The sequence below is a fragment of the Panulirus ornatus genome, chromosome 57 (assembly GCF_036320965.1).
Source record: "Panulirus ornatus isolate Po-2019 chromosome 57, ASM3632096v1, whole genome shotgun sequence".
Lineage (NCBI taxonomy): Eukaryota > Metazoa > Arthropoda > Malacostraca > Decapoda > Palinuridae > Panulirus > Panulirus ornatus.
In genome coordinates, this window is record NC_092280.1 from 23,358,173 (window position 1) to 23,383,281 (window position 25,109).

The window sequence follows — 25,109 nt, forward strand, 5'->3', positions numbered from 1 at the left end:
TTATACTCTGTGTTTTTTGCTATTCTTTTAGAAAACAAGTTAGCTTATCATCATTAATCATTATTACTCAAGACGAGGGTAAGGGTAGTGATGACGTGAGTACATGGGTGTCGTGGTGGTGATCTGCGCAAAGCAGTGATGATGGTTTTTAAAAATAGCAAAGTCTTATCTCTTCCGATAATGTTGATGGTGCGATGACATATTTAACCCCCCAGGAAAAAAAGTGATGGGGACATGGTTGGTGTGACGGAAAACGTAGGCTAAGGGGGTGACATATGGGGTTGTGAGGTGCTAAGACTACATATATATATATATATATATATATATATATATATATATATATATATATATATATATATATATATATATATATATATATACAGGCTTGGGTGAGGTGAAGCTATGGATAGTGAGGTAAGGCCGTGGGTAGTAAGGTAAGACCATGAGTAATGAGATAATGCCATGGGTAATGAGGCTGTACGGCTCCACCACCTGACTAACCGTTCTTGGGGGTCACCGTTACGTAAACAGAACTCGGGAACAATAGACCACCTGCGGCCTCACGAAGGGCGTATTCCACACTCCTACAGCCGCAGTCCCTCCTTCTAACTGCGGTCAAAACATTCCCGCAACCGCAGTCTTCCCTCTCCCTACCGTCAATATATATTCCTGCATCCGGTGAAGCCATATATTTATAATTATCACCGAGATAGAAAATATAAACTGGAAGAAATAGATTTAAAGAAGATAACGTTTTGGTTCATTCCATACTAAAAGCGCATTGTTGACGTGAACACTTGTACCAAAATGAAAGTTAGAAAATTATTGTGTATAGGACATTTGTTGTGTGTTGTAGGTTGTTGTAGTGAGTCACACGGTTCACTTAGGTGAGTACTCTAGCTGTAATGGTGAGTGCTGTTGTTGAATGAAGAGTATGTTATTGTGGTGAGTCACATTCAGTGTGGTGCGGGGGTGGTACTCAGGTGAGTACTGTTGTAGTGATGAGTAATCGTCTTATAAAGATGAGTACGAGGGACTCCAGTGAATAGCCATTTCGTATGTTGACTGAAAATCATGGACACGACAGAAGACATGAAATATTCTTGTATTACTTAGAGTTACTGCGTTGAATGATAAGGACGCTTTATCTCCCGAGAGAGAGAGAGAGAGAGAGAGAGAGAGAGAGAGAGAGAGAGAGAGAGAGAGAGAGAGAGAGAGACAATCATTATTATCAGTATTCTTATTCACCCGATGCCCTTAGAGAGACCCCTAGGGCGTGGCAGGTTTATCGGCCCCAGCCTGACTCCCCTGGCACCTCCACCTGTACACCTGCTGGGGAGGTGTCTACCTTCACCTTCCTTAACTTCGCGCTCGCAGTGGGCCAAATGGCGGCCAACATCGCCAACAACATCGCCAACAACAATAACAACAATAACAATAACAACAATAACAACAACCTAGTGAACGCCAACATCGCCAGCAACAACAACAACGACAACAACGTCAACAACATCGAGTTCACCAGGCCGGGTCGACGAGGACGACAGGTGTGGAGTGTGATCTAACACACACACACACACACACACACACACACACACACACTCTAATGTTCTGAGTTTTTGTCAACATTCAATAACCTATAATTCTCATAACTCATAATTCTGATTAGCCATAATTCTCATACTTCATAATTCGAGTTTTAAACAAGATCTGAAGTTCGTTCCAAGTTTCTCTAAAGACATATTTATATTGTCCTTCTAAACCTACATTTTTAGCCACAAACCCTCCGAAATCTTTGCCTGTAATGACAATGAGATTCTTTTTTAATTTGTATGTTTAACAATATATAACATTAAGGAAGATCATCAGTTAAGTATTTAAAAAGTTTATTTCAATGTTTATTAACGCACTAACTCACCATTAGTTGTATGGAACAGGAGAGAACCAGGTCACTTGTCGTAGAGTGGCCAAGCAGGTTACTTTCCTGGAGATAACTTGGGTTCTCCCGTGTTGCAACCTCGATTCCTCATGGGTACGGGACATTTCCAGAGCCTGCGACCCTGGCGGCTGCTGGAAGAGATCTGCAATTCTAGGACGCACAACACTGATCAACGCTTCCATGGCAACTTGACCAGCGACGTGCGGGAGCCACAGGCGGAAATGGAAGGGCAAGACACGAGGGACAACTGGATTTATAACCAGGTAGAGAGAGAGAGAGAGAGAGAGAGAGAGAGAGAGAGAGAGAGAGAGAGAGAGAGAGAGAGAGAGTAGAGGGTGGGAGGAGTTTAATGATGAGGTCAGAAACAGCGCGCTTCTTGACCCGAGTCAATATATGCAGTCTGAAGTTTGAGTGAGCCGTGTGATCATACAGCGAGTGACATTTTATTCTCATGTAGGCGACTTACCACAGGTATCCCTCGGCGTTCTGTCGGCGCTGGGGGCCTGGCAGGAGGCTCTGGACGACCTGGTGACGAGGAACTCCAGTAGGAACCATCAGGAAGATACGATGGTGGGATCGTCACAAAAGGCAGGGTTGCGAGTGGCACCGGGTGAAGGAAGACTACAGATGGATCAGTTTGGTGGTCCTCAGGTGGTGGCGTCGATCCACAGGCTGTGGCAGGAGGACCACCACGGTCACCAGCTGGCTAGGGCTGTCGCCAGAGTTGTAGGGTGAGGTACTAATTAAAAAGAAAATCGCCATCAAAATCAGCACTATTATGAGTTAAATGATGGTTATTAATGACATCATAACATCTGGGAGATCTTAATAATAACATATGAAGCATTTTAAATAATACTGATGATATAAGTTGAAATCAGTTAACGTTCATACATGGGCTTTCAAAATTATAATTCCATTTGTATCATATATATAACCGATAATAAAGTAATGTCTAAGATACGTAACACACAAAGAGTAATCACAAATGACTAATATCAGGTTTATTGTTGTCCTCAGGAAACACATGCATGGTTTCATGACCCTTCCTCACCTCTGACGGTAGCGAATGTACTGTTACCTCCCAAGGTCCGCTACCAAAGATTCTGACACCACATCACCAGGGACAATATCCATCAGTGCAATCAGTCCACAGGAAAACTGAAAAAGAGCATTCAATGGAGAATCGCTTACATGCAGCTCTGGTTATCAGGAATGAAGTAATGGGCGGAAGCAGTGCTTAAAAACTATCAAAAGCGTGTGCTTAAGTTACATGACCAAATGTGGAAGTTTCTTCTTATGAGCCTAGTTACGTTCCAGGTTATATATATATATATATATATATATATATATATATATATATATATATATATATATTAGCGCCCTAGACACAACGTATCTTAGCAACGACGTCCACTTCCTCTACAGCAGGACCTAGCATGGCCATGGGACTATAAAGCTCATCTCCAAGCTCCTCTACAGTTCGTTACTACGCTGCCTAACATACTGAACCATATTTATTAGAATGTCAGAAGAAAAAAAGGAGATATCATAGGGATAAGATAAGGGATCATTGCTATCAATTCATAATAGTGATTTGCGTAATTTACACTCATTCATAATAGTGAATTGCATATTTTACATTCATGTAACGGACTACTGTTTAAAAATCATTTTCTCTTGACCAGGCTTAAGCTTTTAGGGTTTAAAGTAAGATGAAGACCATGCCATAATCATTTGATTTCATAAATGTACTTGAGCTTCCTTGCAGAAATAGACATGTATCTTTCACATTCATTCATCTCATTTATATCAAAAGCTGAAAGATATCGTGCTTTAAGAGCCCCACTAATTACAGGTCTGCAAATAAAAATTGATAAAACACAGCCCTCTAACTGCATCCACACTTAAATAAGACATTCTTATTTCTCTTGCTGTTCTCATTGCTTCAGCATCATCCCCATTTATGATTTAACACTTTCTGTCTTCACAATATCAAAACCATGCATGGAAATACTAACTGCAATGACAGATTAACATGAAAACTTCAAAATCTCCAATGAATAACTTCCAAGACCCCTGTACCAGGGTCTCATGTAAGACTATGGCTACGGTGCACTCAGTAGCAAGGACATGATAGATTCCTTTGAACTAATGAGTTCTCTGGCGAAACTCTATTCTGGGTTTTTGTCGAACAACGATGGACAGCCTTGGTAAAAGTGACTTTTCGCCCGCAATGTAATTCAAATAGGTGGAGCACGGTAACACACACACACACACACACACACACATATATATATATATATATATATATATATATATATATATATATATATATATATATATATATATATATATATACATATACATAAATATGATAGAAACAGATAGTATTAGTTACATACAAATGACGTTTAACTTTACCGCCGTAAAAGTTTTATGAATATATTTGTCTTACAAAAGATCAGAAGTATTTTCATCAGTCATTAGAGGTTAGATTTCCTAGCATCTTATGAAATATTTAATAATCTTATGATATTCAATGATATCTATTTAATTGTGAAATAATGGGGGATCAGGTTGGCGCTGCCAGGTGTAAAAATAAACTACATAGATAATTGTACTTTCGTCTTATCACATTTGTTTTGTAAAACGTGAATGAAGTCGATTACGAATTTGGGTTAGCTTTGCTATATTGATATTTTTGACTATAATACGTGTCTGAAGATCTATACTTGAGACACACCCTACGTCTGGCATATAAACCCTGCAATCAAATGAGCTTCTTAAACTTATATTTTTCTCGTGAAATATACTGGTTTACGCAGAAAATCAGGTGTTAGAATGATTGTTACATTTATCAATAATATTATCTTAATATTGAGGTATATCATACCTCCATACTTTGTGTATTAGTCCTAAAATAAGTATTCAGTTGTTGGTATTGAGAGTGCTTGGTAGATTGTTTACATCGGCAGAAAATCTGGCGTCCTCATTTTGTTGTAAGTTTTGTACAGCTTCACTTTAGATATGACCCGGGTATCGATGATGATGAGGTCTCGATCACCTATAATCAGAGCAAATGGAAAGCTATATAATAAGAATGATGAAAAAACGAGCAATATATGTTGGAATCTGGTGCACTAATAACAATGGCTCCATTATTTGGTTGTCGCTTATATCGCTTTATTTATTATTGGGATTAAGGAGGCCATAAAGTCCATCATTACTTTAAGTGTGCAACAAACCACGAAATACCCTGAATATAAGGGGGTTGAACAATATGATGAAAGTGACTTGTAATGGTGTAGAGAAGAAAGCTGTCAGGGAATCGGGACCCTTCATTTGACACCATGGCAGTCGACGTTGACCACGATAAGTGTTTAACTGACTTGCTTACGTTTGGGGATTGTAAGATGTTATGGTCGAAGATAATTATCCTCAGAAATAACTTTCAGACTGCGGGTTGGGCATGTTCGCCTTGGAGGAACTTTCCACTTGGGAGACGGTCGATTTTTGCATAGTTTCCTTGTTTACGATCGCCTTCAATTAACCTTTAACTGGCAGTATGTTAATTTAGCTCATTACTGCATAGCACTATACGTCAGAAGTAAGTAGGATACTATAGATCGAAGGCGAATAGCAATGAAAGGTCAAATTCATGTAGCTGTGGTAAGGGAGCAACTGTAGAATGGCTATGATTCCCCCTCTGAAGATAGTCTCAGGCTATAATTTAATTGTACAGGTATTGCCTTATTGTTCGGTTTGTACACATTAAATACCTGTTGGTAAGTTATATACTGTTTAAAGTGATCATGCATATTGAATATAAACTTCAGGCGAAGCGAGGCCCATGCCCAGTAAAGTTTTCATCTTGTCAGTACAGTATAAGGAACTAGACCTTGGCTCATATTAGTAATTTCTACCAGATCATGTAGTGTATTGTTTGTAATTTCTACCAGAATCATGTAGTGTATTATTTATAATTTCTACCAGAATCATGTAGTGTATTATTTGTAATTTCTACCAGATCATGTAGTGTATTGTTTGTAATTTCTACCAGAATCATGTAGTGTATTATTTGTAATTTCTACCAGAATCATGTAGTGTATTATTTGCTGGAGTTAGTGAAAGTGTATGGGAGGGGGGGGGGGGGGGCAATGCTTGGTACTTTACCTAAGGCCACATTTTTCAAAACTAGATTGGGTTAGGTTTTTATGGTCTCCACTTTCTTTTTTCATCATAATTGATACATATTGGAGGATTAGGCTTATCAACATTTCTTTGTGCTTTACTGATATAAGGGTGATAATCAAATTGTAGAAAGTAGATTTTAACCAAAATAGATTCACTGGAATTTTTCAGATTTTGACATCTGGATGAAAGTTAGTAATGCTTCACTGTTATGCTATAATGTTGACTGCATGATGAAACTATATCAGTACAGAATTAATAGAAACAGATGTAAAAGATTAGATTATGTGAGGGATGGGAGACCATGGTGGAAGATCAATTTGCAAGGTGAAGAACTGAAAGTTGTGAATAGTTTTGCATGAATAGGAATAACATTTAGTAAGGCTAGTAATAGCAAAACTTATGTTGAAAGTAAAATTATGCAAGGGAGAAAAATTCAGAGTTCATTGAAAGCTTTGGTAAATGAGAAAATTATATTGTGTGCAGGAAGCTTTCATGGAGGAGTACTTGTTCCAACCCTGATGTATGATATAACAAAAACATCAGAGAATAAGAGACAGGCATTATGTAAAACATGTAGAACAAGTAACAATGTATAGTATGATATGAACCGAAGGAATGACATGACTTTAAAATGCGTGTTTAAATGTATTGATTCTGAAAAATTTATCTTTTGCTCTGTGTATAAAAGGCAGAAACTTATGAATTTTAGAGATATTCATAGAGAAGTCAGTGGGTTGTCATATAGTAGAGCACAAGTCAGGGTCATGTTAAAGAAAATATTGACAAGATCTTTCGGTAAAACAGGGATTGATACATGTCTTTTACTTTGGTGGTCCTGATATTCACTCTACACTCTGTGTGCAGATTCTCATATATTCCAAAAATATATAAGTAATTTCATTAGGGTTGACTTCTGTATACTATAATTTTTATATAAGGTGATCAACAACTCTGGTGAAAAATTGCTTATTGTGATATGCTTCCATGTAGTTATTCCAGTCCACTGCTAGATGTATGAGGTACACTAGGAGTTCTTTTAAGCATTCATAGTGAAATGAGGTATTTTTAGACTTTTTCTTCAAAAAAATTAATGCTATTTTTTGTTTTCTTATACATGACTGATCAGATATTTCATTAATATCTATCATTTTGTAAGAGTTTCATAGTTTCATGAATTATAGTATTACAATACAACAGAAGGCAGATGTCAAACAGGCCTCCATGACATTTTCATATAGATTGATCAGTGTATGGAAAAAAATTGGGCTGTGGCATCTAGCCGCAATGTTTGTGATGCCATGGCAAGCATTTGTGGCTGAATGTTTTGCCTCGGCTGAGGCAGGTGATTCAAGAATTTCTATTACATACACACTAGCCATGTGAACAGGATATAAAAAGAATGTGATGTATAATTACTGGTAGCAGTAAATGGGGTAACAACGAAATGGTTGTTTGAAGATTAATGGATGCTTGTTTAGGGAGCAGCATCTGCAAAGCAGATGCTATTGATGACACTTTATTCACTGTTGACTTTGATGAAGAGGACTTACAGCTAAAGAAATCAAAGTCTTAAAAAATCAAGTGCAAATTATCTGATAGGTTGCCTGATAGATCTTATAGGTTGATATGTACTAGTATGACAGAGTTGATAATGTAGACATGTGGAAAAGTTGCTTTACTTTCAAAATATAGTTGTTTTAAAGTGATTTGATTTCTCATTGAAGAAGTTCAGAAGTCAACAAAGTCATGCCTGCTATACTGTGCAATACTTCCTGATTTTATGTTTTTCAGACTCATGTTGCATGGCATGACCAACGATGGAATCTGCTCCTCCTCTTAACTTGTCCACCACCGTAAAGGTAGAGGACTTGAAGGCAATGGTTCCAGAGGAGGACTCTCATGAATATACTGTTGAAGGGGAGCTAGTGGATGAGGCCAGTAGTGCTCTTGATGAGGATGGCAATGCCCAAGCCATGGATGAGGAGGAGGACAACAATCAAGAGACAAATCACCATGAAGATACAAAAGAAAATCTTATATCTGAGGCAAAAATGCTGACCTCCAGAGGTCGCCCATATGCCAGGGAAAAGGACTACAAGTGCCCAGAGTGCCCATCGGAATTTGTGAGAGCTAGTCAACTGCGAGCACATGAGAGAACACATTATGAAGAACAGGTACAAAAAAATGGAGGTGGAAGGATGGAGTTGAAAAAGATTTTGAGCAATCAGGGGCTGAACATACAGGAGGGTGAAAGGTGTGCTAGGAATAGAGTGAACTGAACGATGTGGTATACCGGGGTTGAGTTACTGTCAGTGGATTAAACAAGGGCATGTGGAGCGTCTGGGTAAACCATGGAAAGGTCTGTGTGGCCTGGATGTGGAAAGGGAGCTGTGGTTTCTGTGCATTACACATGAGAGCCAGAGACTGAGTGTGAACAAATGTGGCCTTTTTTGCCTTTTCCTGGCACTGCCTCGCTGATGGGGGATGCTGTTTGCTATTTCATGTGTGATGGGGTGGCCACAGGAATGGATGAAGGCAGCAAGTATGAATATGTGCATGTGTATATATGTATATATCTGTGTATGTATATGTATGAATACAGTCCTCAGTATAATCCTTATCAGTGTCTTTAACTCCTGACACAGCATATGAAATATCATTTACATCCTTTTTCTTTCTCTTTCATCTCAATGGAAAACACTGATTCCATCCTGATTATACACATTGCTAATTGTACTGGCATATATATATGATTACCTATTTGTACTATATGGGGAGAAAGTTTTACACTTGTGAGGCCCTGTATCTTGTACAGTGTCTGCGATAATACCTTGTCTGCTTACCCATACATTTTCAAAGGCAATGTCACACTTACATGTTACTACTTGTCACATCTTTTGTCTTTCAGTACCATCTAAAGACATCTGGGTATGGCTTTGGCAAGGGTTGTAAAGTATTCCAGGTCCATATTTTGGTTCCATAGGTTCTTGATCTGAATGAGGTGAGGCACTGATAAGGTGTTGCAGGAAGCATCCCCCTGATCATATATTCCGAGTGTCCACTGTACCTAAAAATTTGTACCCACTTTTTCTTGAATATGGGTGAGAATTCAGGCTTTGTTTTCCCTATAAAAAGTAAGAGCCATCCATCTTGAAGCATAGATGGGAGAAATACAGTGCCCAGAAGCAAAATTCTTAAAATGAAGTGGCAGTCTGGAAGTGTAGAGAAAGAACATTGTACATTTATCAGACCAACTGGCAACTGGTCTTGTAAGCAAATGCAATTGTTGTCATTCCTTATTCCTCTTGTGACATTGGCATCATCTGCAAACATATTTAGGTATAAATCTAGTTCATCTAGCAAGTCATTGACATGCACCAAGAATGGCAGTGGGTCTAGGACTGAGCACTCTGACCAGCACTTGTGGCTTCAGCTCAGTGAATGTGTGTCTTACCTTCATTCTTTGTTTCCTTCCACTTGAGATGATGTTCTGTCTAGTCAAGGGGTGTGCCCTTATTCCTGCCTTAAGCTTTAACTTCAGTCCAAAGGCTTTATGGTAGTGTAAGACAACACAATCCATCTATCCATCTCTTTAAGACAGAGCTTAGTGTCTTTGAAGCCTTGAAGGATTTTTTATGCAAGATGTCCATTCCCTGAAACTATGTTGTCTCCAAGTTAAGTGGTTTTTCCTTTTCAGTTAGATGTTCATGTGTTTTCTCTTAATCTTTTCAGGTGTTTTACGAACCACACTCATCGGCAAGACTAGCCTCTAGATCAGCACAATTTCCTGATCTCCTTTGTAACCCTTAAGTTGTGAAATACATCATGAGATAAGATGATGTTCCATGATCAAGTGACATATGAACCAGTATTTGTATTCATTAATATAAATTATTCATACAAATGTATGTCATTTACATTATTATTTGCTGTGGTTTTGATGCATTACACATGACAGCTAGAGAATGGATGTGAGCAGATGTGGCCTTTCTCCATTTGTTCCTGGCACTTTCTCACTAACATGGGAAGTGGCAGTCAAGTATATATGCATAAAGAATAAAAATCCTCAGCTGCCTCGGCAGTGCAAAAATGATCTACGATCCTCCTTGACCTTTTGGTGGTTACTGACCTTTAAAGCTGAAAAATAATTGCAAAGGATGGGAAAACATAGTTGCCAGAAATTGTTTTGTGATTTGCTACTCTTCTGTTTACTGTGCATGGGATTTTTAAAGGCCAAACTGTATATGGCACATTTGCCAGAGGCATATGATATTGTATACAGCACAGGACACTAGCAGTCATTAGGTTAATATATAGTGCACTGAGTATTGAAGATCACAGCGGTTAGGATGGGGCTGTTCTTGAAACAGTCTGCACAAGCTAGTGTGAGTTGGATATGGTTGTAGTGCTAGACTGCCACTTAAGAATGAATGGAGTGTTATCAGGGAATAGGAGTTGACAGTGGTAAGGTTTTTTCCAGCTTAATTCACTGTCAGATGAGGTCAAGGAAATGGTTGAAGAAAGATGGGAGGACCACCTAATGGTGGTGTAAAACAGACAGGATAATCTAGCCTTTATTATGACCTTTTCCTAGTAGTCACTGCTGTGTTTGGGTAAAGAAGACCAAGAAGGGGAGGTAAATGTTAGTTTGGAAAAATTCGTATCATTGATTTGGAGTTCTGGCTCAGGGTAAGCATTGGTAGATAAATACACTTGTCCATAATTACAAGATATTTTTATCTGTACACTGTATGTATACATGCACTCTTGCATGTATGCAAGCTCAAATTGATTTTTGTTTGTCCTAGAGCTTAAAACTATGTATTATCTTCATCTTATGCATGCTTTTTTCATTGCCAGGCATATGAGTGCGATCAGTGTGATGAAGTTTTTGTCCGTATTGGGTTACTGATGAGTCATCGCAGGGAGCACCATCGCCAGAGTTTCTCCTGTAATGAATGTGATGCAAAGTTTTCACATTACAATAGTTATAAACTTCACTTGCGAAGACACAAAGGTGATAAACCCCATAAGTGCTCTGATTGTCATATGGCCTTTGTACAGCAGTGTCATCTCAAAATTCATCGTCGAATACACACAGGAGATAAACCTTTTCAGTGTGAAGTGTGTAACCAAAGATTTAAGCAAGTTTCTCACCTGACAACTCATTTGAGAGTCCATACCAATGTTAAACCATTTTCGTGTTCACTTTGCAAGGCATCTTTTTCACAGACCAGTAGCCTTAAAAGACATAAGAGAAGACATACAGGTGAGAAACCATTCAGATGCGAAATATGTGGTGCCCTTTTTGTTGAAAGAAGAAATCTTTCCCGTCATCAGCTTACTCATACAGGTGAAAAGCCATATAAATGTGAGAAATGTCCTGCATCTTTTACTCAAATGATTGACCTAAAACGTCATCAGATGTCACACTCTGGTTTAAAGCCATTTAAATGTGATGTGTGTGATGCTGCTTTTAGTCGTAAAAATAACCTTCAATGGCATAAACTAACCCATGAGGGTGATACTCCATATAGATGTGAAAGGTGTAATGCTGGATTTAGTCTTCAGAGGGACATGAAGGCTCACTTGAGGACACACACTGGCTCAAAACCATTTAGTTGTGATCAGTGTGGGGCTACATTTTCCCAGTTTAGTACATTAAAACGCCATAGACAGAGTCACACTGGAGAAAGACATTTTGTGTGTTCTAAATGCCATGGGGCTTTCAAGGATAAGAGTGCTCTGAAAAGACACATGCTGCGTCATGATGGAGTAAAACCTTATTCATGTAAGAAATGTGACTCTACTTTTATGGAGTTACGCAACCTTAAAAGACACAAAGTAACTGTTCATGGGGAAGAACGCTTTGAAGGAGGAGATGGTACTGCAGAACCAAGGGAGAGTGAGAATAATCAGAACATTCCTCCCCCCAAGAAGAGATCAGGAAAACTAGAGGACGATGAAACCTTAAGTCAGATATATGATGCAAGTTATCAGACAGCTTCATTGGTACAGCATCAAGAAACCCAACAGCAGCAGCAGCAGCAGCAGCATGTCAATCAGCCTGTATCTTTAGCACCACCTACTCCCCTTTCACATAATCAGCAGCAGTCCCACACGCCTGCAGTACAAACGCATCCACAGCCTCCATTGGTAAATGAAATTGTCACTATTCCTGCTCAGGGGCCTGGACAGATGCCAACACTGTTGCTAACACAGCCTGGTCAACCCCCAAAGACTGCTCGTCCTGCAAACAATTGCCAGAATCATCAGTCCCATATTTTAACCTTTGTGGAGGGTAGCTATAACCACTGGCAGTCTTGGTGTTTTTGTGAAACGCCAAATATTCCTGGTGCTTCACAAACAATTTTAGATAATACAGGTGCAGTGGGTACTCACCCTTCAACTTCAGCAAATGTACCCACTGCTCCTGGTCCACAGCATCAGCAAATGACATACACAGAGCTTCAGCAGCCTCAGCCACAACAGCAGCAGCAGCAGCAACAAACAGTAGGAGTACAAGAGGTGGGCCAAGCAGAATATCAGCAAGCAACTCAGTTTAACAGTGGTTACCCTGAGCCTATTCATCATTATGATGAAAGTCACACTCAGGAGTCCTTAGATCCTCTTTCTCATCACCACCATCAGCAGCACCAACTTCATCAACCACATAGTCATCAGGATGAAGTGAAGATAGCAATTGACTCTCCAAGGTTATTTGCTGTCTCAGGTGTTAATCAGGATGAACAACAGCAACAGGAGCAGCAACCACATCAACAGCAGCAGGAGCAGCAACATCATGAACAGCAGCAGCATCAGCAACATGAGCAACAGCAGCACATTCAACCTCACCATGATCATCATGAGCATCGGGAATCACATCAGCAAGTAGATCCTCAAGTTACTTTCCAGTATAGTTTAACTGTCAATAATCCAGCAACAGGTGATATACAAATTCAGAGTGAGGCATTCCCTGCTAATCCCCCTGATCCTCCTGCAGACCCACCAATTAAGAAAAGGCGTTTAGCAAAGACAGCAGATACACAGGAAGTCAGGATGTATACATGTAGTTCCTGCCCAAAAACATTTTCAAGAATCAATCACTTATATATTCACCAACGTACCCACACTGGTGAGAAACCCTTTCAGTGTGGTGTTTGTTATCAGTCGTTTACTCATAAAAACAGCTTGACCATTCACATGCGAGGACACACTGGGGAACGTCCATATGTATGTGTAACTTGTGGAGCATCATTCACTCAGAAAAGTAATTTAAGAGTGCATTCACGTACCCATACTGGAGAAAAACCATTTAAGTGTGATATGTGTGATGTTGCTTTCACTCAGGGGAGTCATCTAACTGCTCACAAAAGAATTCATAATAATGATCGTCCATTTGCTTGTGAAAATTGCAAACAAACATTTACACAACGTAGTGCATTGAAACGACATTTAATGACACATACTGGAGACAAACCTCATAAATGTGATGACTGCAATTCTAGATTTTCACAAAGAGATGATCTTAGAAGACATCAGCGTGTTCATTCTGGTGATAAACCCATTTCTTGCACGTATGAATATTGTACTGTCCCCTTCAGTGATAAAATTGCTTTGGCCAGGCATATTCGAACAGTGCATCAGGGTAAGCCAGAGTCACCTGGAGATGGGACAAAAAAGAAAAAGAGGAAGTCTGTTGCAAAACAAAGTACAAATGAAAATAACATCCCTAAGACTCCTAAATCCAAATCTAAAGTTCCACTCACAGAACCAACAAGAACGAGTAAACGTCTCCGTGAAGCAGCTGAGAAAAAGAAAGATAAACCAGAAGACTCCGACTTCATAATAGGTGACTTTGTAGAAATTGAAGAAGATATAAAACCTCCTGTTAGGCAGAAATTACCCAAGAAATATGCCATAAAATTGGATGATGTAAAGGTTGAAGCCAAAAATAAGATGGAGTCATGGTGCTTCTGTGAAGTTCCTCATGGACCAGATGAGCCCCACACTCATGTTGCAGTGGAGTCAAAATCAAGGGATGATGAGCCTACCACAATTTTATCAAGTGTAGATGAAACCAACCCCCATGTGTCATCTCAGCAGGAGACTGCAGGTCTAGTTGCCAGTGCAGATGCCACAGGTGCAACTTCTTTGCTTCAATTATCCATGGAACATGTGACTCACAATCCTACAGCCACAGGAGTCATAGGTGGAGGCCTTCAAACTCAGTCTGTTGGAGGAACTGTTACAATTAATGCCTCACCCATTGTGGCAGCTTCACATGTAGATCCACCTGTCATTACAGGATCAGCCGAGCAGCATACTCAGGTGACCTCAGTAGGCCAGGCAGATTCCTCAGGTAATCAGAGCCTAGCTAGTGGACAAGTGGTCACTACCATGGGTCAGCCAGGAGTGCCTGGTCAGGCCAGTGGTCGAATTGCTGGCCAATCCATGTTAACCACAGGTCAGGTAGTGTCTGCTGGTCAAATAGTTGGAGCTAGTCAGTTGATGACACAAGAAGGAGCAATATTTATAGATGCAGGAGAGGTGCTAAGCAATGGGACTGTGGTTATCAATCCAGGACAGGGTACCTTCATCAGCTATGATCAGATAACTATCAGCCCAGATGGACAGGTAAGAAAATTTAGATGTTCCACTCATGAGTGTCAGGTTCAGTAATGTAACTTGTACTTATCCATTCTTTTCCTTAAACAATTGTATAAAGTAATTACCTCTTTTAATTTCTTGGAAGTTATTACCTAAAGTATTACAGCTTATGGTTTCTATTTTTGGTAGACGAGTAAAAATACTGCCCATTTATCTCCTGGGAGACCAAATTGGAGGTGGAAGGATGGAGTGAAAAAGATTTTGAGCAATCGAGGCCTGAACATACAGGAGGGTGAAAGGTATGCAAGGAACAGAGTGACTTGGAACGATGTGGTATACTGGGGTCGATGTGCTGTCAGTGGATTGAACCAGGGCTTGTGAAGCATCTGGGGTATACCATGGAAAGTTTTGTGGGGCATGGATTTGGAAAGGGGGCTGTGGTTTTGGTGCATTACACATGACAGCTAGAGACTGAGTATGAACGAATGTGGCCTTTATTGTCTTTTCCTAGCGCTAGTTCATGCATGCGCGGGAGGAGGGGGGGTGCTGTTTCATGTGTGGCAGGGCGGTGATGGGAATGGATGAAGGCAGCTAGTATCAATACGTACGTGTCGTATATATGTGTATGTATATGTATGTATACGTTGAAATGTATAGGTATGTATATGTGTGTGTGTGGGCATTTATGTTTATACATGTGTATGTGGGTGGGTTGGGCCATTATTTCGTCTGTTTCCCTGCGATACCTCACTAATGCGGGAGACAGCGACAAAGTATAATAAAATATACATATATAGTGTGTGTGTGTGTGTCAGAGGTGGAGGGAACAAGGAGAAGCAGGAGACCAAGTTAGAGGAGGAAGGATGAAGTGGAAAAGATTTTGAGTGACTGGGGCCTAAACATGCTGGAGGGTGAAAGGCATGCACGGAATAGAATAAATTGGAACGATGTGGTATACTGGGGTTGACATCCCATCATTGGACTGAATCAGAGTATGTGAAATGTCTGGGGTAAACCATAGTGTGGTTGAGAAAGCAGAAGAGAATGTATTAAAATGGTTTGGTCACATGGAGAGAATGAGTGAGGAAAGATTGACAAAGGATATATGTGTCAGAGGTGGAGGGAACGAGGAGAAGTGTGAACCAAATTGGAAGTGGAAGAGTGAAGTGAAAAAGATCTTGAGTGATTGGGGCCTGAACATTCAGGAAGTTGAAAGGCAAACAAGGAATAGAGTGAATTGGAACAATGTGATATACTAGAGGGGAAAATGAGAGAAAGGGCCTGGAAACATGAGTGGGGGGGATAGGAACTTGCCAGGGCATGTTTGAATGTGGTAACCTTAAGACTTTTCTGTTGTGACCACCCTACTATGAGTACTTCCAAGGGGAAAGACGTATCTGAGATATAAATAGATAGATGTACAGGTATTATTTATATCAATGAAAATTTAAAGTCATTAAAATGTAAAAACACGACACAACCATGTTTCAGATGTATGTTTACGTTGCTGTGGTCAAGTGATATCATACTTGGAAGTAAGAGGAACATATTTTTCACTTTTTATTTGCTGTGATTAATCCCTCAGTTCTAAACTGTTTTGTTTCATTCCAGGTATTAGGTTTACCAGTTGGTGGTGCTGGGACTGAGACACTGATGATCCAGTCTGGTGCTGTCTCAGTTGATGGGTCTACAACTTCTGGAGGTGTTACATACACCAGTGCAGCACAAATAAGTGAGCCTAGCACAGCTCAGCCTGTCCAGTATACAGCTCTTGGTAGTGATGTTATTAGTCTCTTTTCACAAGTAGAATCAAATAAAGAAGGTACTAGTTCAGATGTTGCAACAGAAAAGTCCCTTCCTGTGGTGGCAAAGCCTCTTGAATGCTCTGTTTGTGCAAAATCTTTTGCTCAAAAGCGTACTTTATGGACACATATGCAGGAGGCTCATCCTGAGTTATTTAGTTGTTCAGAGTGCTGTGCTGCCTTCACCACACCAGAGTATCTCAACCAGCACAAAGCTCAGCACCAGAAACTTCATGTATGCGCAAGATGTGGCATGGCTTTCACTAATAAGTCTTCTTTAAACAGACATCGTCAGCAGATGCATTCAGGAGCTGTTTTGACTCCGGAGGATAAAGTTTTTGCTTGTGATATTTGTGAAGCTAGATTTCATCAACAGAGTGATCTAAGACGACATATGCTTGGTCATACAGGTGAAAAGCCATATAGGTGTAAGCATTGTGATGCTGGTTTTACCCGGACATCCAGCCTGAACAAACATTTGAGGATTCATACAGGAGAGAAACCGTATGTGTGTGATGAATGTGACCAAGCCTTCTCATATCGTTATCAGTTCAACAGACATAGAGCTACCCATAGACAAGATGATCAAAGAAGTAATTACTCTGTGAACTATGTTTATACAGAATGAGAATATTGCAGAGGGTAGGAGATAATATAGTGACTAATGAGTATTTTGAAAATATTTCTTTTTTCTCACTATGTCATTATGTACAGTTATAGAGAGTGAAAACAGATATGAAAAATTTCTTCCCACAGTTCCATTGTTAAGTGAACTCTTTGTAAATGAAGTTACCACAAGTCTGTCAGTTACTGTCCTAAAAATTCTCCTCCCTTCCTTGTGGAGCATTATCATCATTGCATTTGGCATTTCCATATATCATTGATATTTTCATGTAAATAGCTTCTTTTTTATTAGTCACATATGGATAGTATAGATTGTATTTAAAATGTTCAAGCTTTAAGTGCTCATATCATGATCAAACTGATAGGTTAATGCTATGTTTATATAACATTCAATAAGATACTGTATGTAGACAGTTTCATAGAGAATTATTTTCAGCTGTATTTTTGTGTATTTCATAAATTTTATTCCATCGTTGTCTCACTTTGTAACATAAGTAAAAATATAATTAATTAAAATGTATAGAGATATATTGATATTAAATGTACTGTATATGGATTAAGTTAGTAAAGACAAATTATTGCCAAGGTGTGTTTGACATAGCATAGTAGCTCAAGAAAAGTAATTGCTGTTTATGTTTTGAAAATATAAGAAATATTGGACAAAACCCTCTTGAATGTGTGCATTCTTGATTATCCATTAAAAAATATTTTATCATTTTCAGTACAACTACTAGAGTTTACAGTAAAACACCTATGTAAGATTATTCATTTTGATAGTGATGACTAAAGGAAAGTTCCCACTGGATTATCTGTGACTACTGGTGACTGATTATTAGTAAGCCCATAAGTGTGGATTTTTCTGTAATTGGTGATATGATTCAATTGAAAAAATTATTTTACCTATAAATGAAAGATGAAAAGCACCATGTTACTGTGAGTACCTGTTTGAAATTGAAAACTGTATTATCCACACTGAACTACACTTAGAGACACTGCCTCTCACTGTTACCTTTTCACTTTAAGGATATGTAACCAATTTTTGTAAAGTATACCTATAAACAACATATATTCAGGTTTTTACTCCTTTGTTCTTGCATTATTTGGTAAGACCATTGTGATTATTAGATACCCTCAGTCTCTACCTTCCATACAACACTGCAAAAAGTAACCAAGTTCATCATATTGAATTTTGTAACGTATATTTTTGTTTGGGGATAGGGGAGAAAGAATACTTCCCATGTATTCCCTGCGTGTTGTAGAAGGTGACTAAAAGGGGAGGGAGGGGGGCTGGAAATCCTCCCCTCTCATTTTTAATTTTCCAAAAGAAGGAACAGAGAAGGGGATCAAGAGAGAATATTCCCTCAAAGGCTCAGTCATCTGTTCTTACCACTACCTCGCTAATGCGGGAAATGGCGAATAGTATAAAAGAGTATATTTTTGTAAGAACTGATTTTTGAGGTTGCCAGTTTTTAACTGCAGATAATCAGCATGACTGGACTCGAGGAACAACGCAGTCACAGATACACCCTTTTCAACTTAGATACATACTAGTACATACTGTAGTACAATAACAACTAGATACATACCCAGACACTGTTGCATTAAGCAGAACAATGTTGATCAAGCAGTCTTACCATAAATTCCATTGTATGTGTTATGTTCTAGTATCAAATTTTTTGATCCCCACATTAATTTTATACCACCACCAATCTGCTAACATGACTGTTTTGTATTGTTATTGTAGTAGATCAGGTATACAGTAGCTGTAGTACAATAACAATTTGGTAAAACATTTATATAATAGGTAGTGTGTGTATGGGTTAGGGTGGTTGTGGTCATGACAAGAGGCACAATCACCCACCACTTCTTTAAACTATTTTATCCATCATGGACAATTTTCATCTTTCTAACTTGTTTGTTCAATGCTTTATATTGCACTCTAAACATTTTGCCTTCACTCATCACTAAAAAGTAGTTGTGAATACATTAAGCAACTCTATGTAAAACAAATCAGGCATTGTCTTAGATAAATCAGTTTTTCAGTATCACAAAAATTTCAAAATGAATGTATGTTAAGCAGGACTATGCTAAGCTGGGATTACCTGTATTGATTATATTGTCACCCACACAAGTGGATGAAAACCCAAAAAGAAACACATTCAAGGACTTTTAAAGTCTCATGGAGACCCAAGGACTGCTGGGCTATTATTATTCTTTCAGGCACAACTGGGAGGCTTAAACTGGTTGATTTACTGCAGTGCATTCATGGTAAAACTTGATATTGTTAACTCTGTAGTGCAGTGTTCATTAGTAATCAAAATGCCTGCCAGTGTCATTGGTCAATGGCACTTTCACCTTGTACCCAATACAGTACCACCAATCAATCCCTATCATTTGGGGAGGTCTGTGAGTATACATGTTGAATTGTGAAAAGGGGTAAGCTTCTTATTACTCTTTCAGTACTGATAACTGGTCTCTCTTACATCTCGTAAATTTGCAAGGATTCATTTCACACACATGCAATTTACATTTTTTTATTATACTTTATCGCTGTCTCCCACATTAGCGAGGTAGTGCAAGGAAACAGACGAAAGAATGGTCCAACCCACCCACATACACATGCATATACATACACGTCCACACACGCACATATACCTATACATTTTAATGTATACATATATATATACATACACAGACATATACATATATACACATGTACATAATTCAAACTTGCCTTTATTCATTCCCGTCGCCACCCCGCCACACATGAAATAGCATCCCCCCTCCCCCCGCAAGGTAGCACTGGGAAAGGACAAAAGGCCACATTCGTTCACACTCAGTCTCTAGCTGTCATGTGTAATGCACTGAAACCACAGCTCCCTTTCCACATCCAGGCCCCACAAAACTTTCCATGGTTTACCCCAGATGCTTCACATGCCCTGGTTCAATCCATTGACAGCACGTTGACCCCGGTATACCACATCATTCTATTCCTTGCACGCCTTTCACCCTCCTGTATGTTCAGGCCCCAATTGCTCAAAATCTTTTTCACTCCATCCTTCCACCTCTAATTTGGTCTCCCACTTCTCATCATTCCCTCAACCTCTGACACATATATCATCTTTGTCAATCTTTCCTCACTCATTCTCTCCACGTGACCAAACCATTTTAATACACCCTCTTCTGCTCTCTCAACCGCACTCTTTTTATTACCACACATCTCTCTCACCCTTTCATTACTTACTCGATCAAACCAGCTCACACCACATATTATCCTCAAACATCTCATTTCCAACACATCCACCCTCCTCTGCACAACCCTATCTATAGCCCATGCCTCACAACCGTATAACATTGTTGGAACCACTATTCCTTCAAACATACCCATTTTTGCTCTCCGAGATAACGTTCTCGCCTTCCACACATTCTTCAACACTCCCAGAAGCTTCACCCCCTCCCCCACCCTGTGACTCACTTCCGCTTCCATGGTTCCATCCGCTGCCAAATCCACTCCCAGATACCTACAACACTTCACTTCCTCCAGTTTTTCTCCATTCGAACTCACCTCCCAATTTACTTGTCCCTCAAGCCTACTGAACCTAATAACCTTGCTCTTATCCACATTTACTCTCAGCTTTCTTCTTTCACACACTTTACCAAACTCAGTCACCAGCTTCTGCAGTTTCTCATCCGAATCAGCCACCAGCGCTGCATCATCAGCAAACAACAACTGACTCACTTCCCAAGCCCTCTCATCTAAAATAGACTGCATACTTGCCCCTATTTCCAAAACTCTTGCATTCACCTCTAACAACCCCATCCATAAACAAATTAAACAACCATGGAGACATCACGCATCCTTGCCGCAAACTGACATTCACTGGGAACCAATCACTTTCCTCTCTTCCTACTCGTACACAAGCCTTACATCCTCGATAAAAACTTTTCACTGCTTCTAGCATATACTCTTAATACCTTCCACAGAGCATCTCTATCAACTCTATCATATGCCTTCTCCAGATCCATAAATGCTACATATCAATCCATTTGTTTTTCTTAGTATTTCTCACATTCTTCAAAGCAAACATCTGATCCACACATCCTCTACCACATCTGAAACCATACTGCTCTTCCCCAATCTGATGCTCTGTACATGCCTTCACCCTCTCAATCAATATCCTCTCATATAATTTCCCAGGAATACTCAACAAACTTATTTTTTTATGCCATGCAAATATTCACACAATGCAGTTGTGCACTGCTACCATACATTTAAAAAGAAGTAGTTTTCCAAAGGAAGGAACACAGAAGGGGGCCAAGTGTGGATTTTCCTTCTAAGGCTCAGTCATCTGTCTTTGACAGCACCTCACTCGTGTGGGAGATGGTGAATACATATAAAAAAAAAAAAAAAAAAAGACACCATGAGACCATAGAAGAAATCTACTTATGGGTATTGCAATGAATCATGAGAAGCACAGCTTACAGTGTCATTGCTACATGGTTACTAATTTATTTACAGTGAAACCCAGTTACAATGGACTTCATTGCACTGGAATTTGGCTCCTAATATTCCTGGGGGGGGCTAAGGATATGCTACCATCCATCGTCAAATCCCAAATTTGGCCTGGGTAGCATAAGCATCATTGCCAGCAGACTTTGTAGGTATGAAGTGGGACAGTCACAGACCAGTGACTGGAATGGTGACACAAGAATGGCAACATTGTCTAAATGATTAACAGGTTGAAAATTTATTGGTGAGGGTGTTATGGTTAATATGTGTATCAAGAACTATCAGTTGGTTTTAACACTAAGGGTGGACATGGTTACTATGTGTATCAAAATCTATCAGTGGTATGGTTACTGTGTATAAAAATCTATCAATTATTTTTCAACACCATTCCTACTTACATAGGGTAAATGAAATGCAGGTTAAAACAATTATGGAAGAGTTTGGTTATGGTGGTATAACAATACTGACTGTTGAAATCTATTAATCCATCTTTGGTAAGCACTACCATCCAGGCCTTACCAGGCTCTGCATGTGATTTAAAAATTACCTTTGGCAGGGTAATTGGAAGTACAATCTTGTCAAAGAACTTCACTCCAAAGGAGTCTACGTTTCCCTGCTACTGGAAAAGGCACAGTGTTGGGGTGCAGCACCCTTTAAAAACAGGTCCTTGGTAACACCAGAACTCTATCTATTCTGTGATATATATATGCTGCCCATTCCCTCTGGGGACTCCTTATTTCTCTCCCTCCAGTACTCTTCACTCTATTTACCCAAGTCACAGATTGTCTTTCTCTCACACCAACCCCTTTAATCGTACTATCATACTCTCAGTAATTTCCCCATCTTGCATTCTTTCCACATGCATAAACTGCCTCAAAGTATTATGTTTCACCTACTCTACCACTCAAGAATTTGTTCCCTACAATATCAAATCTCTTATACACCCCCTCATTTCTTTCTTCAATCCAAATTATCATACCACATGCTCCTTTCAAATTATTAATTTCCAGAGCCTGGATTCTAGACGTCTGTGACTCATACCATGTTCATGTTTTGGCTGCATAGGTCAGGGTCTGGAAGACTATGTTGTCCCTTAATCCATTCTTCACTTCCATACTTACAACACTACACCTTATGCCTCTACTCAGAACTCTTTCACAGAAATTGATCCTGAGGTGATCATAAATAATTAAGTAAGTGGTGCTATCATTCCAACCTGGGGAGTGTTAAATTGGTGTCCAGAAGCATCTTACATCCTCAATGTCAGGCTTACTAGTTCTGTCTTATCAAAATTTAGCAAATGGGCTAGTTCACATTCTTTCTCTTACTCTCATTTCTCCAGTGTAAACTTAAAAATTCGAAGTGATATAAGGTAAGAGGAGGTTCGTTGGAGAGGGACTTTGAAGGTAGGAGGTTGTGAGTTTACTTTCTGTCATTACACTCTTTATCCTCTTCTTACTCTGCTTAAGCATTTTTAATTTGCCCCGTAAATGAATGCCACAACAGTGGAAAAAGTATGTCACTATCTCTTCAGCCCTTTCACATTTCATATAAAGGTTTTAATATGGAATTTTGTCCATCACTGAAGCTTTCAAAATTGAGAGAGAGAATAAAGATATGGATCTAAAGCATATAGCCTTTAAGCTAATTCACATGTATCTTGAAATTATGGCCTGTGTGTTGAAATAATAAAAAGGCATCCACAATACTAGAAACTACTTAAATTTTTTGGTTGCTTACTATGATGATTCATAAAGTGTGACTAATATCTCCATCCTCATACATGAATCACCTGCAAAGCATAAAATTAACACTTTCCCTCAGAATCCTCATAAAAAATTTCTGAGTGTGAACGAATGGGGCCTTTATTGTCTTTTCCTAGCGCTACCTCGCACACATGAGGGGGGAGGTGGTTGTTATTCCATGTGTGGCGAGGTGGCAATGGGAATAAATAAAGGCAGACAGTATGAATTATGTACATATGTATATATGTATATGTCTGTGTGTGTATATATATGTGTACATTGAGATGTATAGGTATGTATATTTGCATGTGGATGTGTATGTATATACATGTGTATGTGGGTGGGTTGGGCCATTCTTTCGTCTGTTTCTTTGCGCTACCTCGCTAACGCGGGAGACAGCAACAAAGCAAAATAAATAAATAAATAAATATGTTTTGCAGTGGTGAAGTACTGAAGCATGAAAGCTATGATACTTACAGGTATGGACAACTCTGGATGCAGATTTACAGATCAAGGTTTGTGCTTCTTTTTCAAGGCTGCCTGCTGAGCCTGGGTAGTTGCTGAGTAGGAAGTGTGATAAAATTTTCCCACTTTCAGTCATCCACCAGTCATGTCAATGACAGCATATTCTTGTGAGTCTTCTAAGAAGAAACTGGAGCAGACTGTACAGGAAATGACTATTACTTAACAATGATGATCTATATTTTACTGTGTTCATTTTATGGACAAAAAGTTAATCGTACAGGAAATGATCCTCTATTACTTAACAATGATGATCTATCTTTTACTGTGTTCATTTTATGGACAAAAAGTTAATCAAGATAAGGCAGATGTTTATAATAAGGATGAAGGCATCATTGCTAGTGCCTGCCTGACCTTGAAAAGACCATCTGACTGATGTAGTTGGTAATTCTAAAAATTTTTGTTTTGCAGTTTCATAGAAATATCACTGGATCTTACAGATTATAGCAAATTTCATTATGTAAAATCAAACTAACAGTTAGTAAAAAAATTTTGGTTTAAGTAAATCATGATAAAACATACACTGGCAACTCACCTGACACACAGTCCTATCTCCTACTCTTTTAGTGCATTATGCTGAAATATCTACAAAATTCTACATTTATTTACAGTGAAATAAGTGGACAAACAATACTTAAGTGACTTTTTTGTCATATAAATGGTGATATGGGAGAAAGAATACTTCCCACGCATTTCCTGCGTGTTGTAAAAGACAACTTAAGAGGACCGGGGGGGGGGGGGGGGGGGGGGGGGGGGGGGGGGGGGCTAGAAACCCTCCCATCCTTGTATTTTAATTTTCTAAAAGGGGAAACAGAAGGAGTCATGCGGGGAATGCTCATCCACCTTGAAGGCTCACATTAGGGTGCCTCAATGTGTGTGGATGTAACCAAGATGGGAAAAAAGAAGAGACAGGTAGTATGTTTGAGGAAAGAAACCTGGATATTTTGGCTCTGAGTGAAATGAAGATCAAGGATAAAGGGGAAGAGTGGTGTGGGAATGTTTTGGGAGTAAAGTCAGGGGTTGGTGAGAGGACAAGAGCAAAGGAAGGGGTAGCACTACTCCTGAAACAGGAGTTGTGGGAGTATGTGATAAAGTGTAAGATAGTAAACTCTATATTAATATGGGTAAAACTGAACGAGGATGGAGAGATGGGTGATTAT

General features: G+C 39.3%; 2 protein-coding genes and 1 long non-coding RNA gene across 6 annotated transcripts; 2 read left to right on the top strand and 1 right to left on the bottom strand.

The window, feature by feature from the left end:
• The first annotated feature begins 556 nt into the window (after positions 1–556).
• Positions 557–3,821, top strand: LOC139766278 (uncharacterized). The gene is made up of 5 exons (XM_071694717.1): positions 557–887; positions 1,262–1,547; positions 2,050–2,202; positions 2,411–2,670; positions 2,960–3,821. The coding sequence occupies exons 1-5, from the start codon at positions 808–810 to the stop codon at positions 2,997–2,999; spliced, it is 819 nt and encodes a 272-aa protein (XP_071550818.1). The 5' UTR covers positions 557–807; the 3' UTR covers positions 3,000–3,821.
• On the bottom strand, positions 2,542–24,309 carry LOC139766279 (uncharacterized). Its single transcript, XR_011716827.1, has 3 exons — positions 23,905–24,309; positions 2,994–3,100; positions 2,542–2,678 (listed from the first exon to the last, which is right to left on the bottom strand). It is a non-coding gene; the product is annotated as an uncharacterized lncRNA (long non-coding RNA).
• On the top strand, positions 4,790–18,238 carry LOC139766277 (uncharacterized). 4 transcript variants are annotated; one of them, XM_071694713.1, is made up of 4 exons: positions 4,790–4,941; positions 7,928–8,310; positions 10,997–14,773; positions 16,358–18,238. In XM_071694713.1, the coding sequence occupies exons 2-4, from the start codon at positions 7,954–7,956 to the stop codon at positions 17,174–17,176; spliced, it is 4,953 nt and encodes a 1,650-aa protein (XP_071550814.1). In that variant the 5' UTR covers positions 4,790–4,941; positions 7,928–7,953; the 3' UTR covers positions 17,177–18,238. The 4 variants fall into 4 exon arrangements, with proteins under 4 accessions (XP_071550814.1, XP_071550817.1, XP_071550816.1 ...); XM_071694716.1 differs by lacking the exon at positions 4,790–4,941 and adding an exon at positions 4,978–4,995; XM_071694715.1 differs by lacking the exon at positions 4,790–4,941 and adding an exon at positions 5,015–5,684.
• Positions 24,310–25,109: the final 800 nt, after the last annotated feature.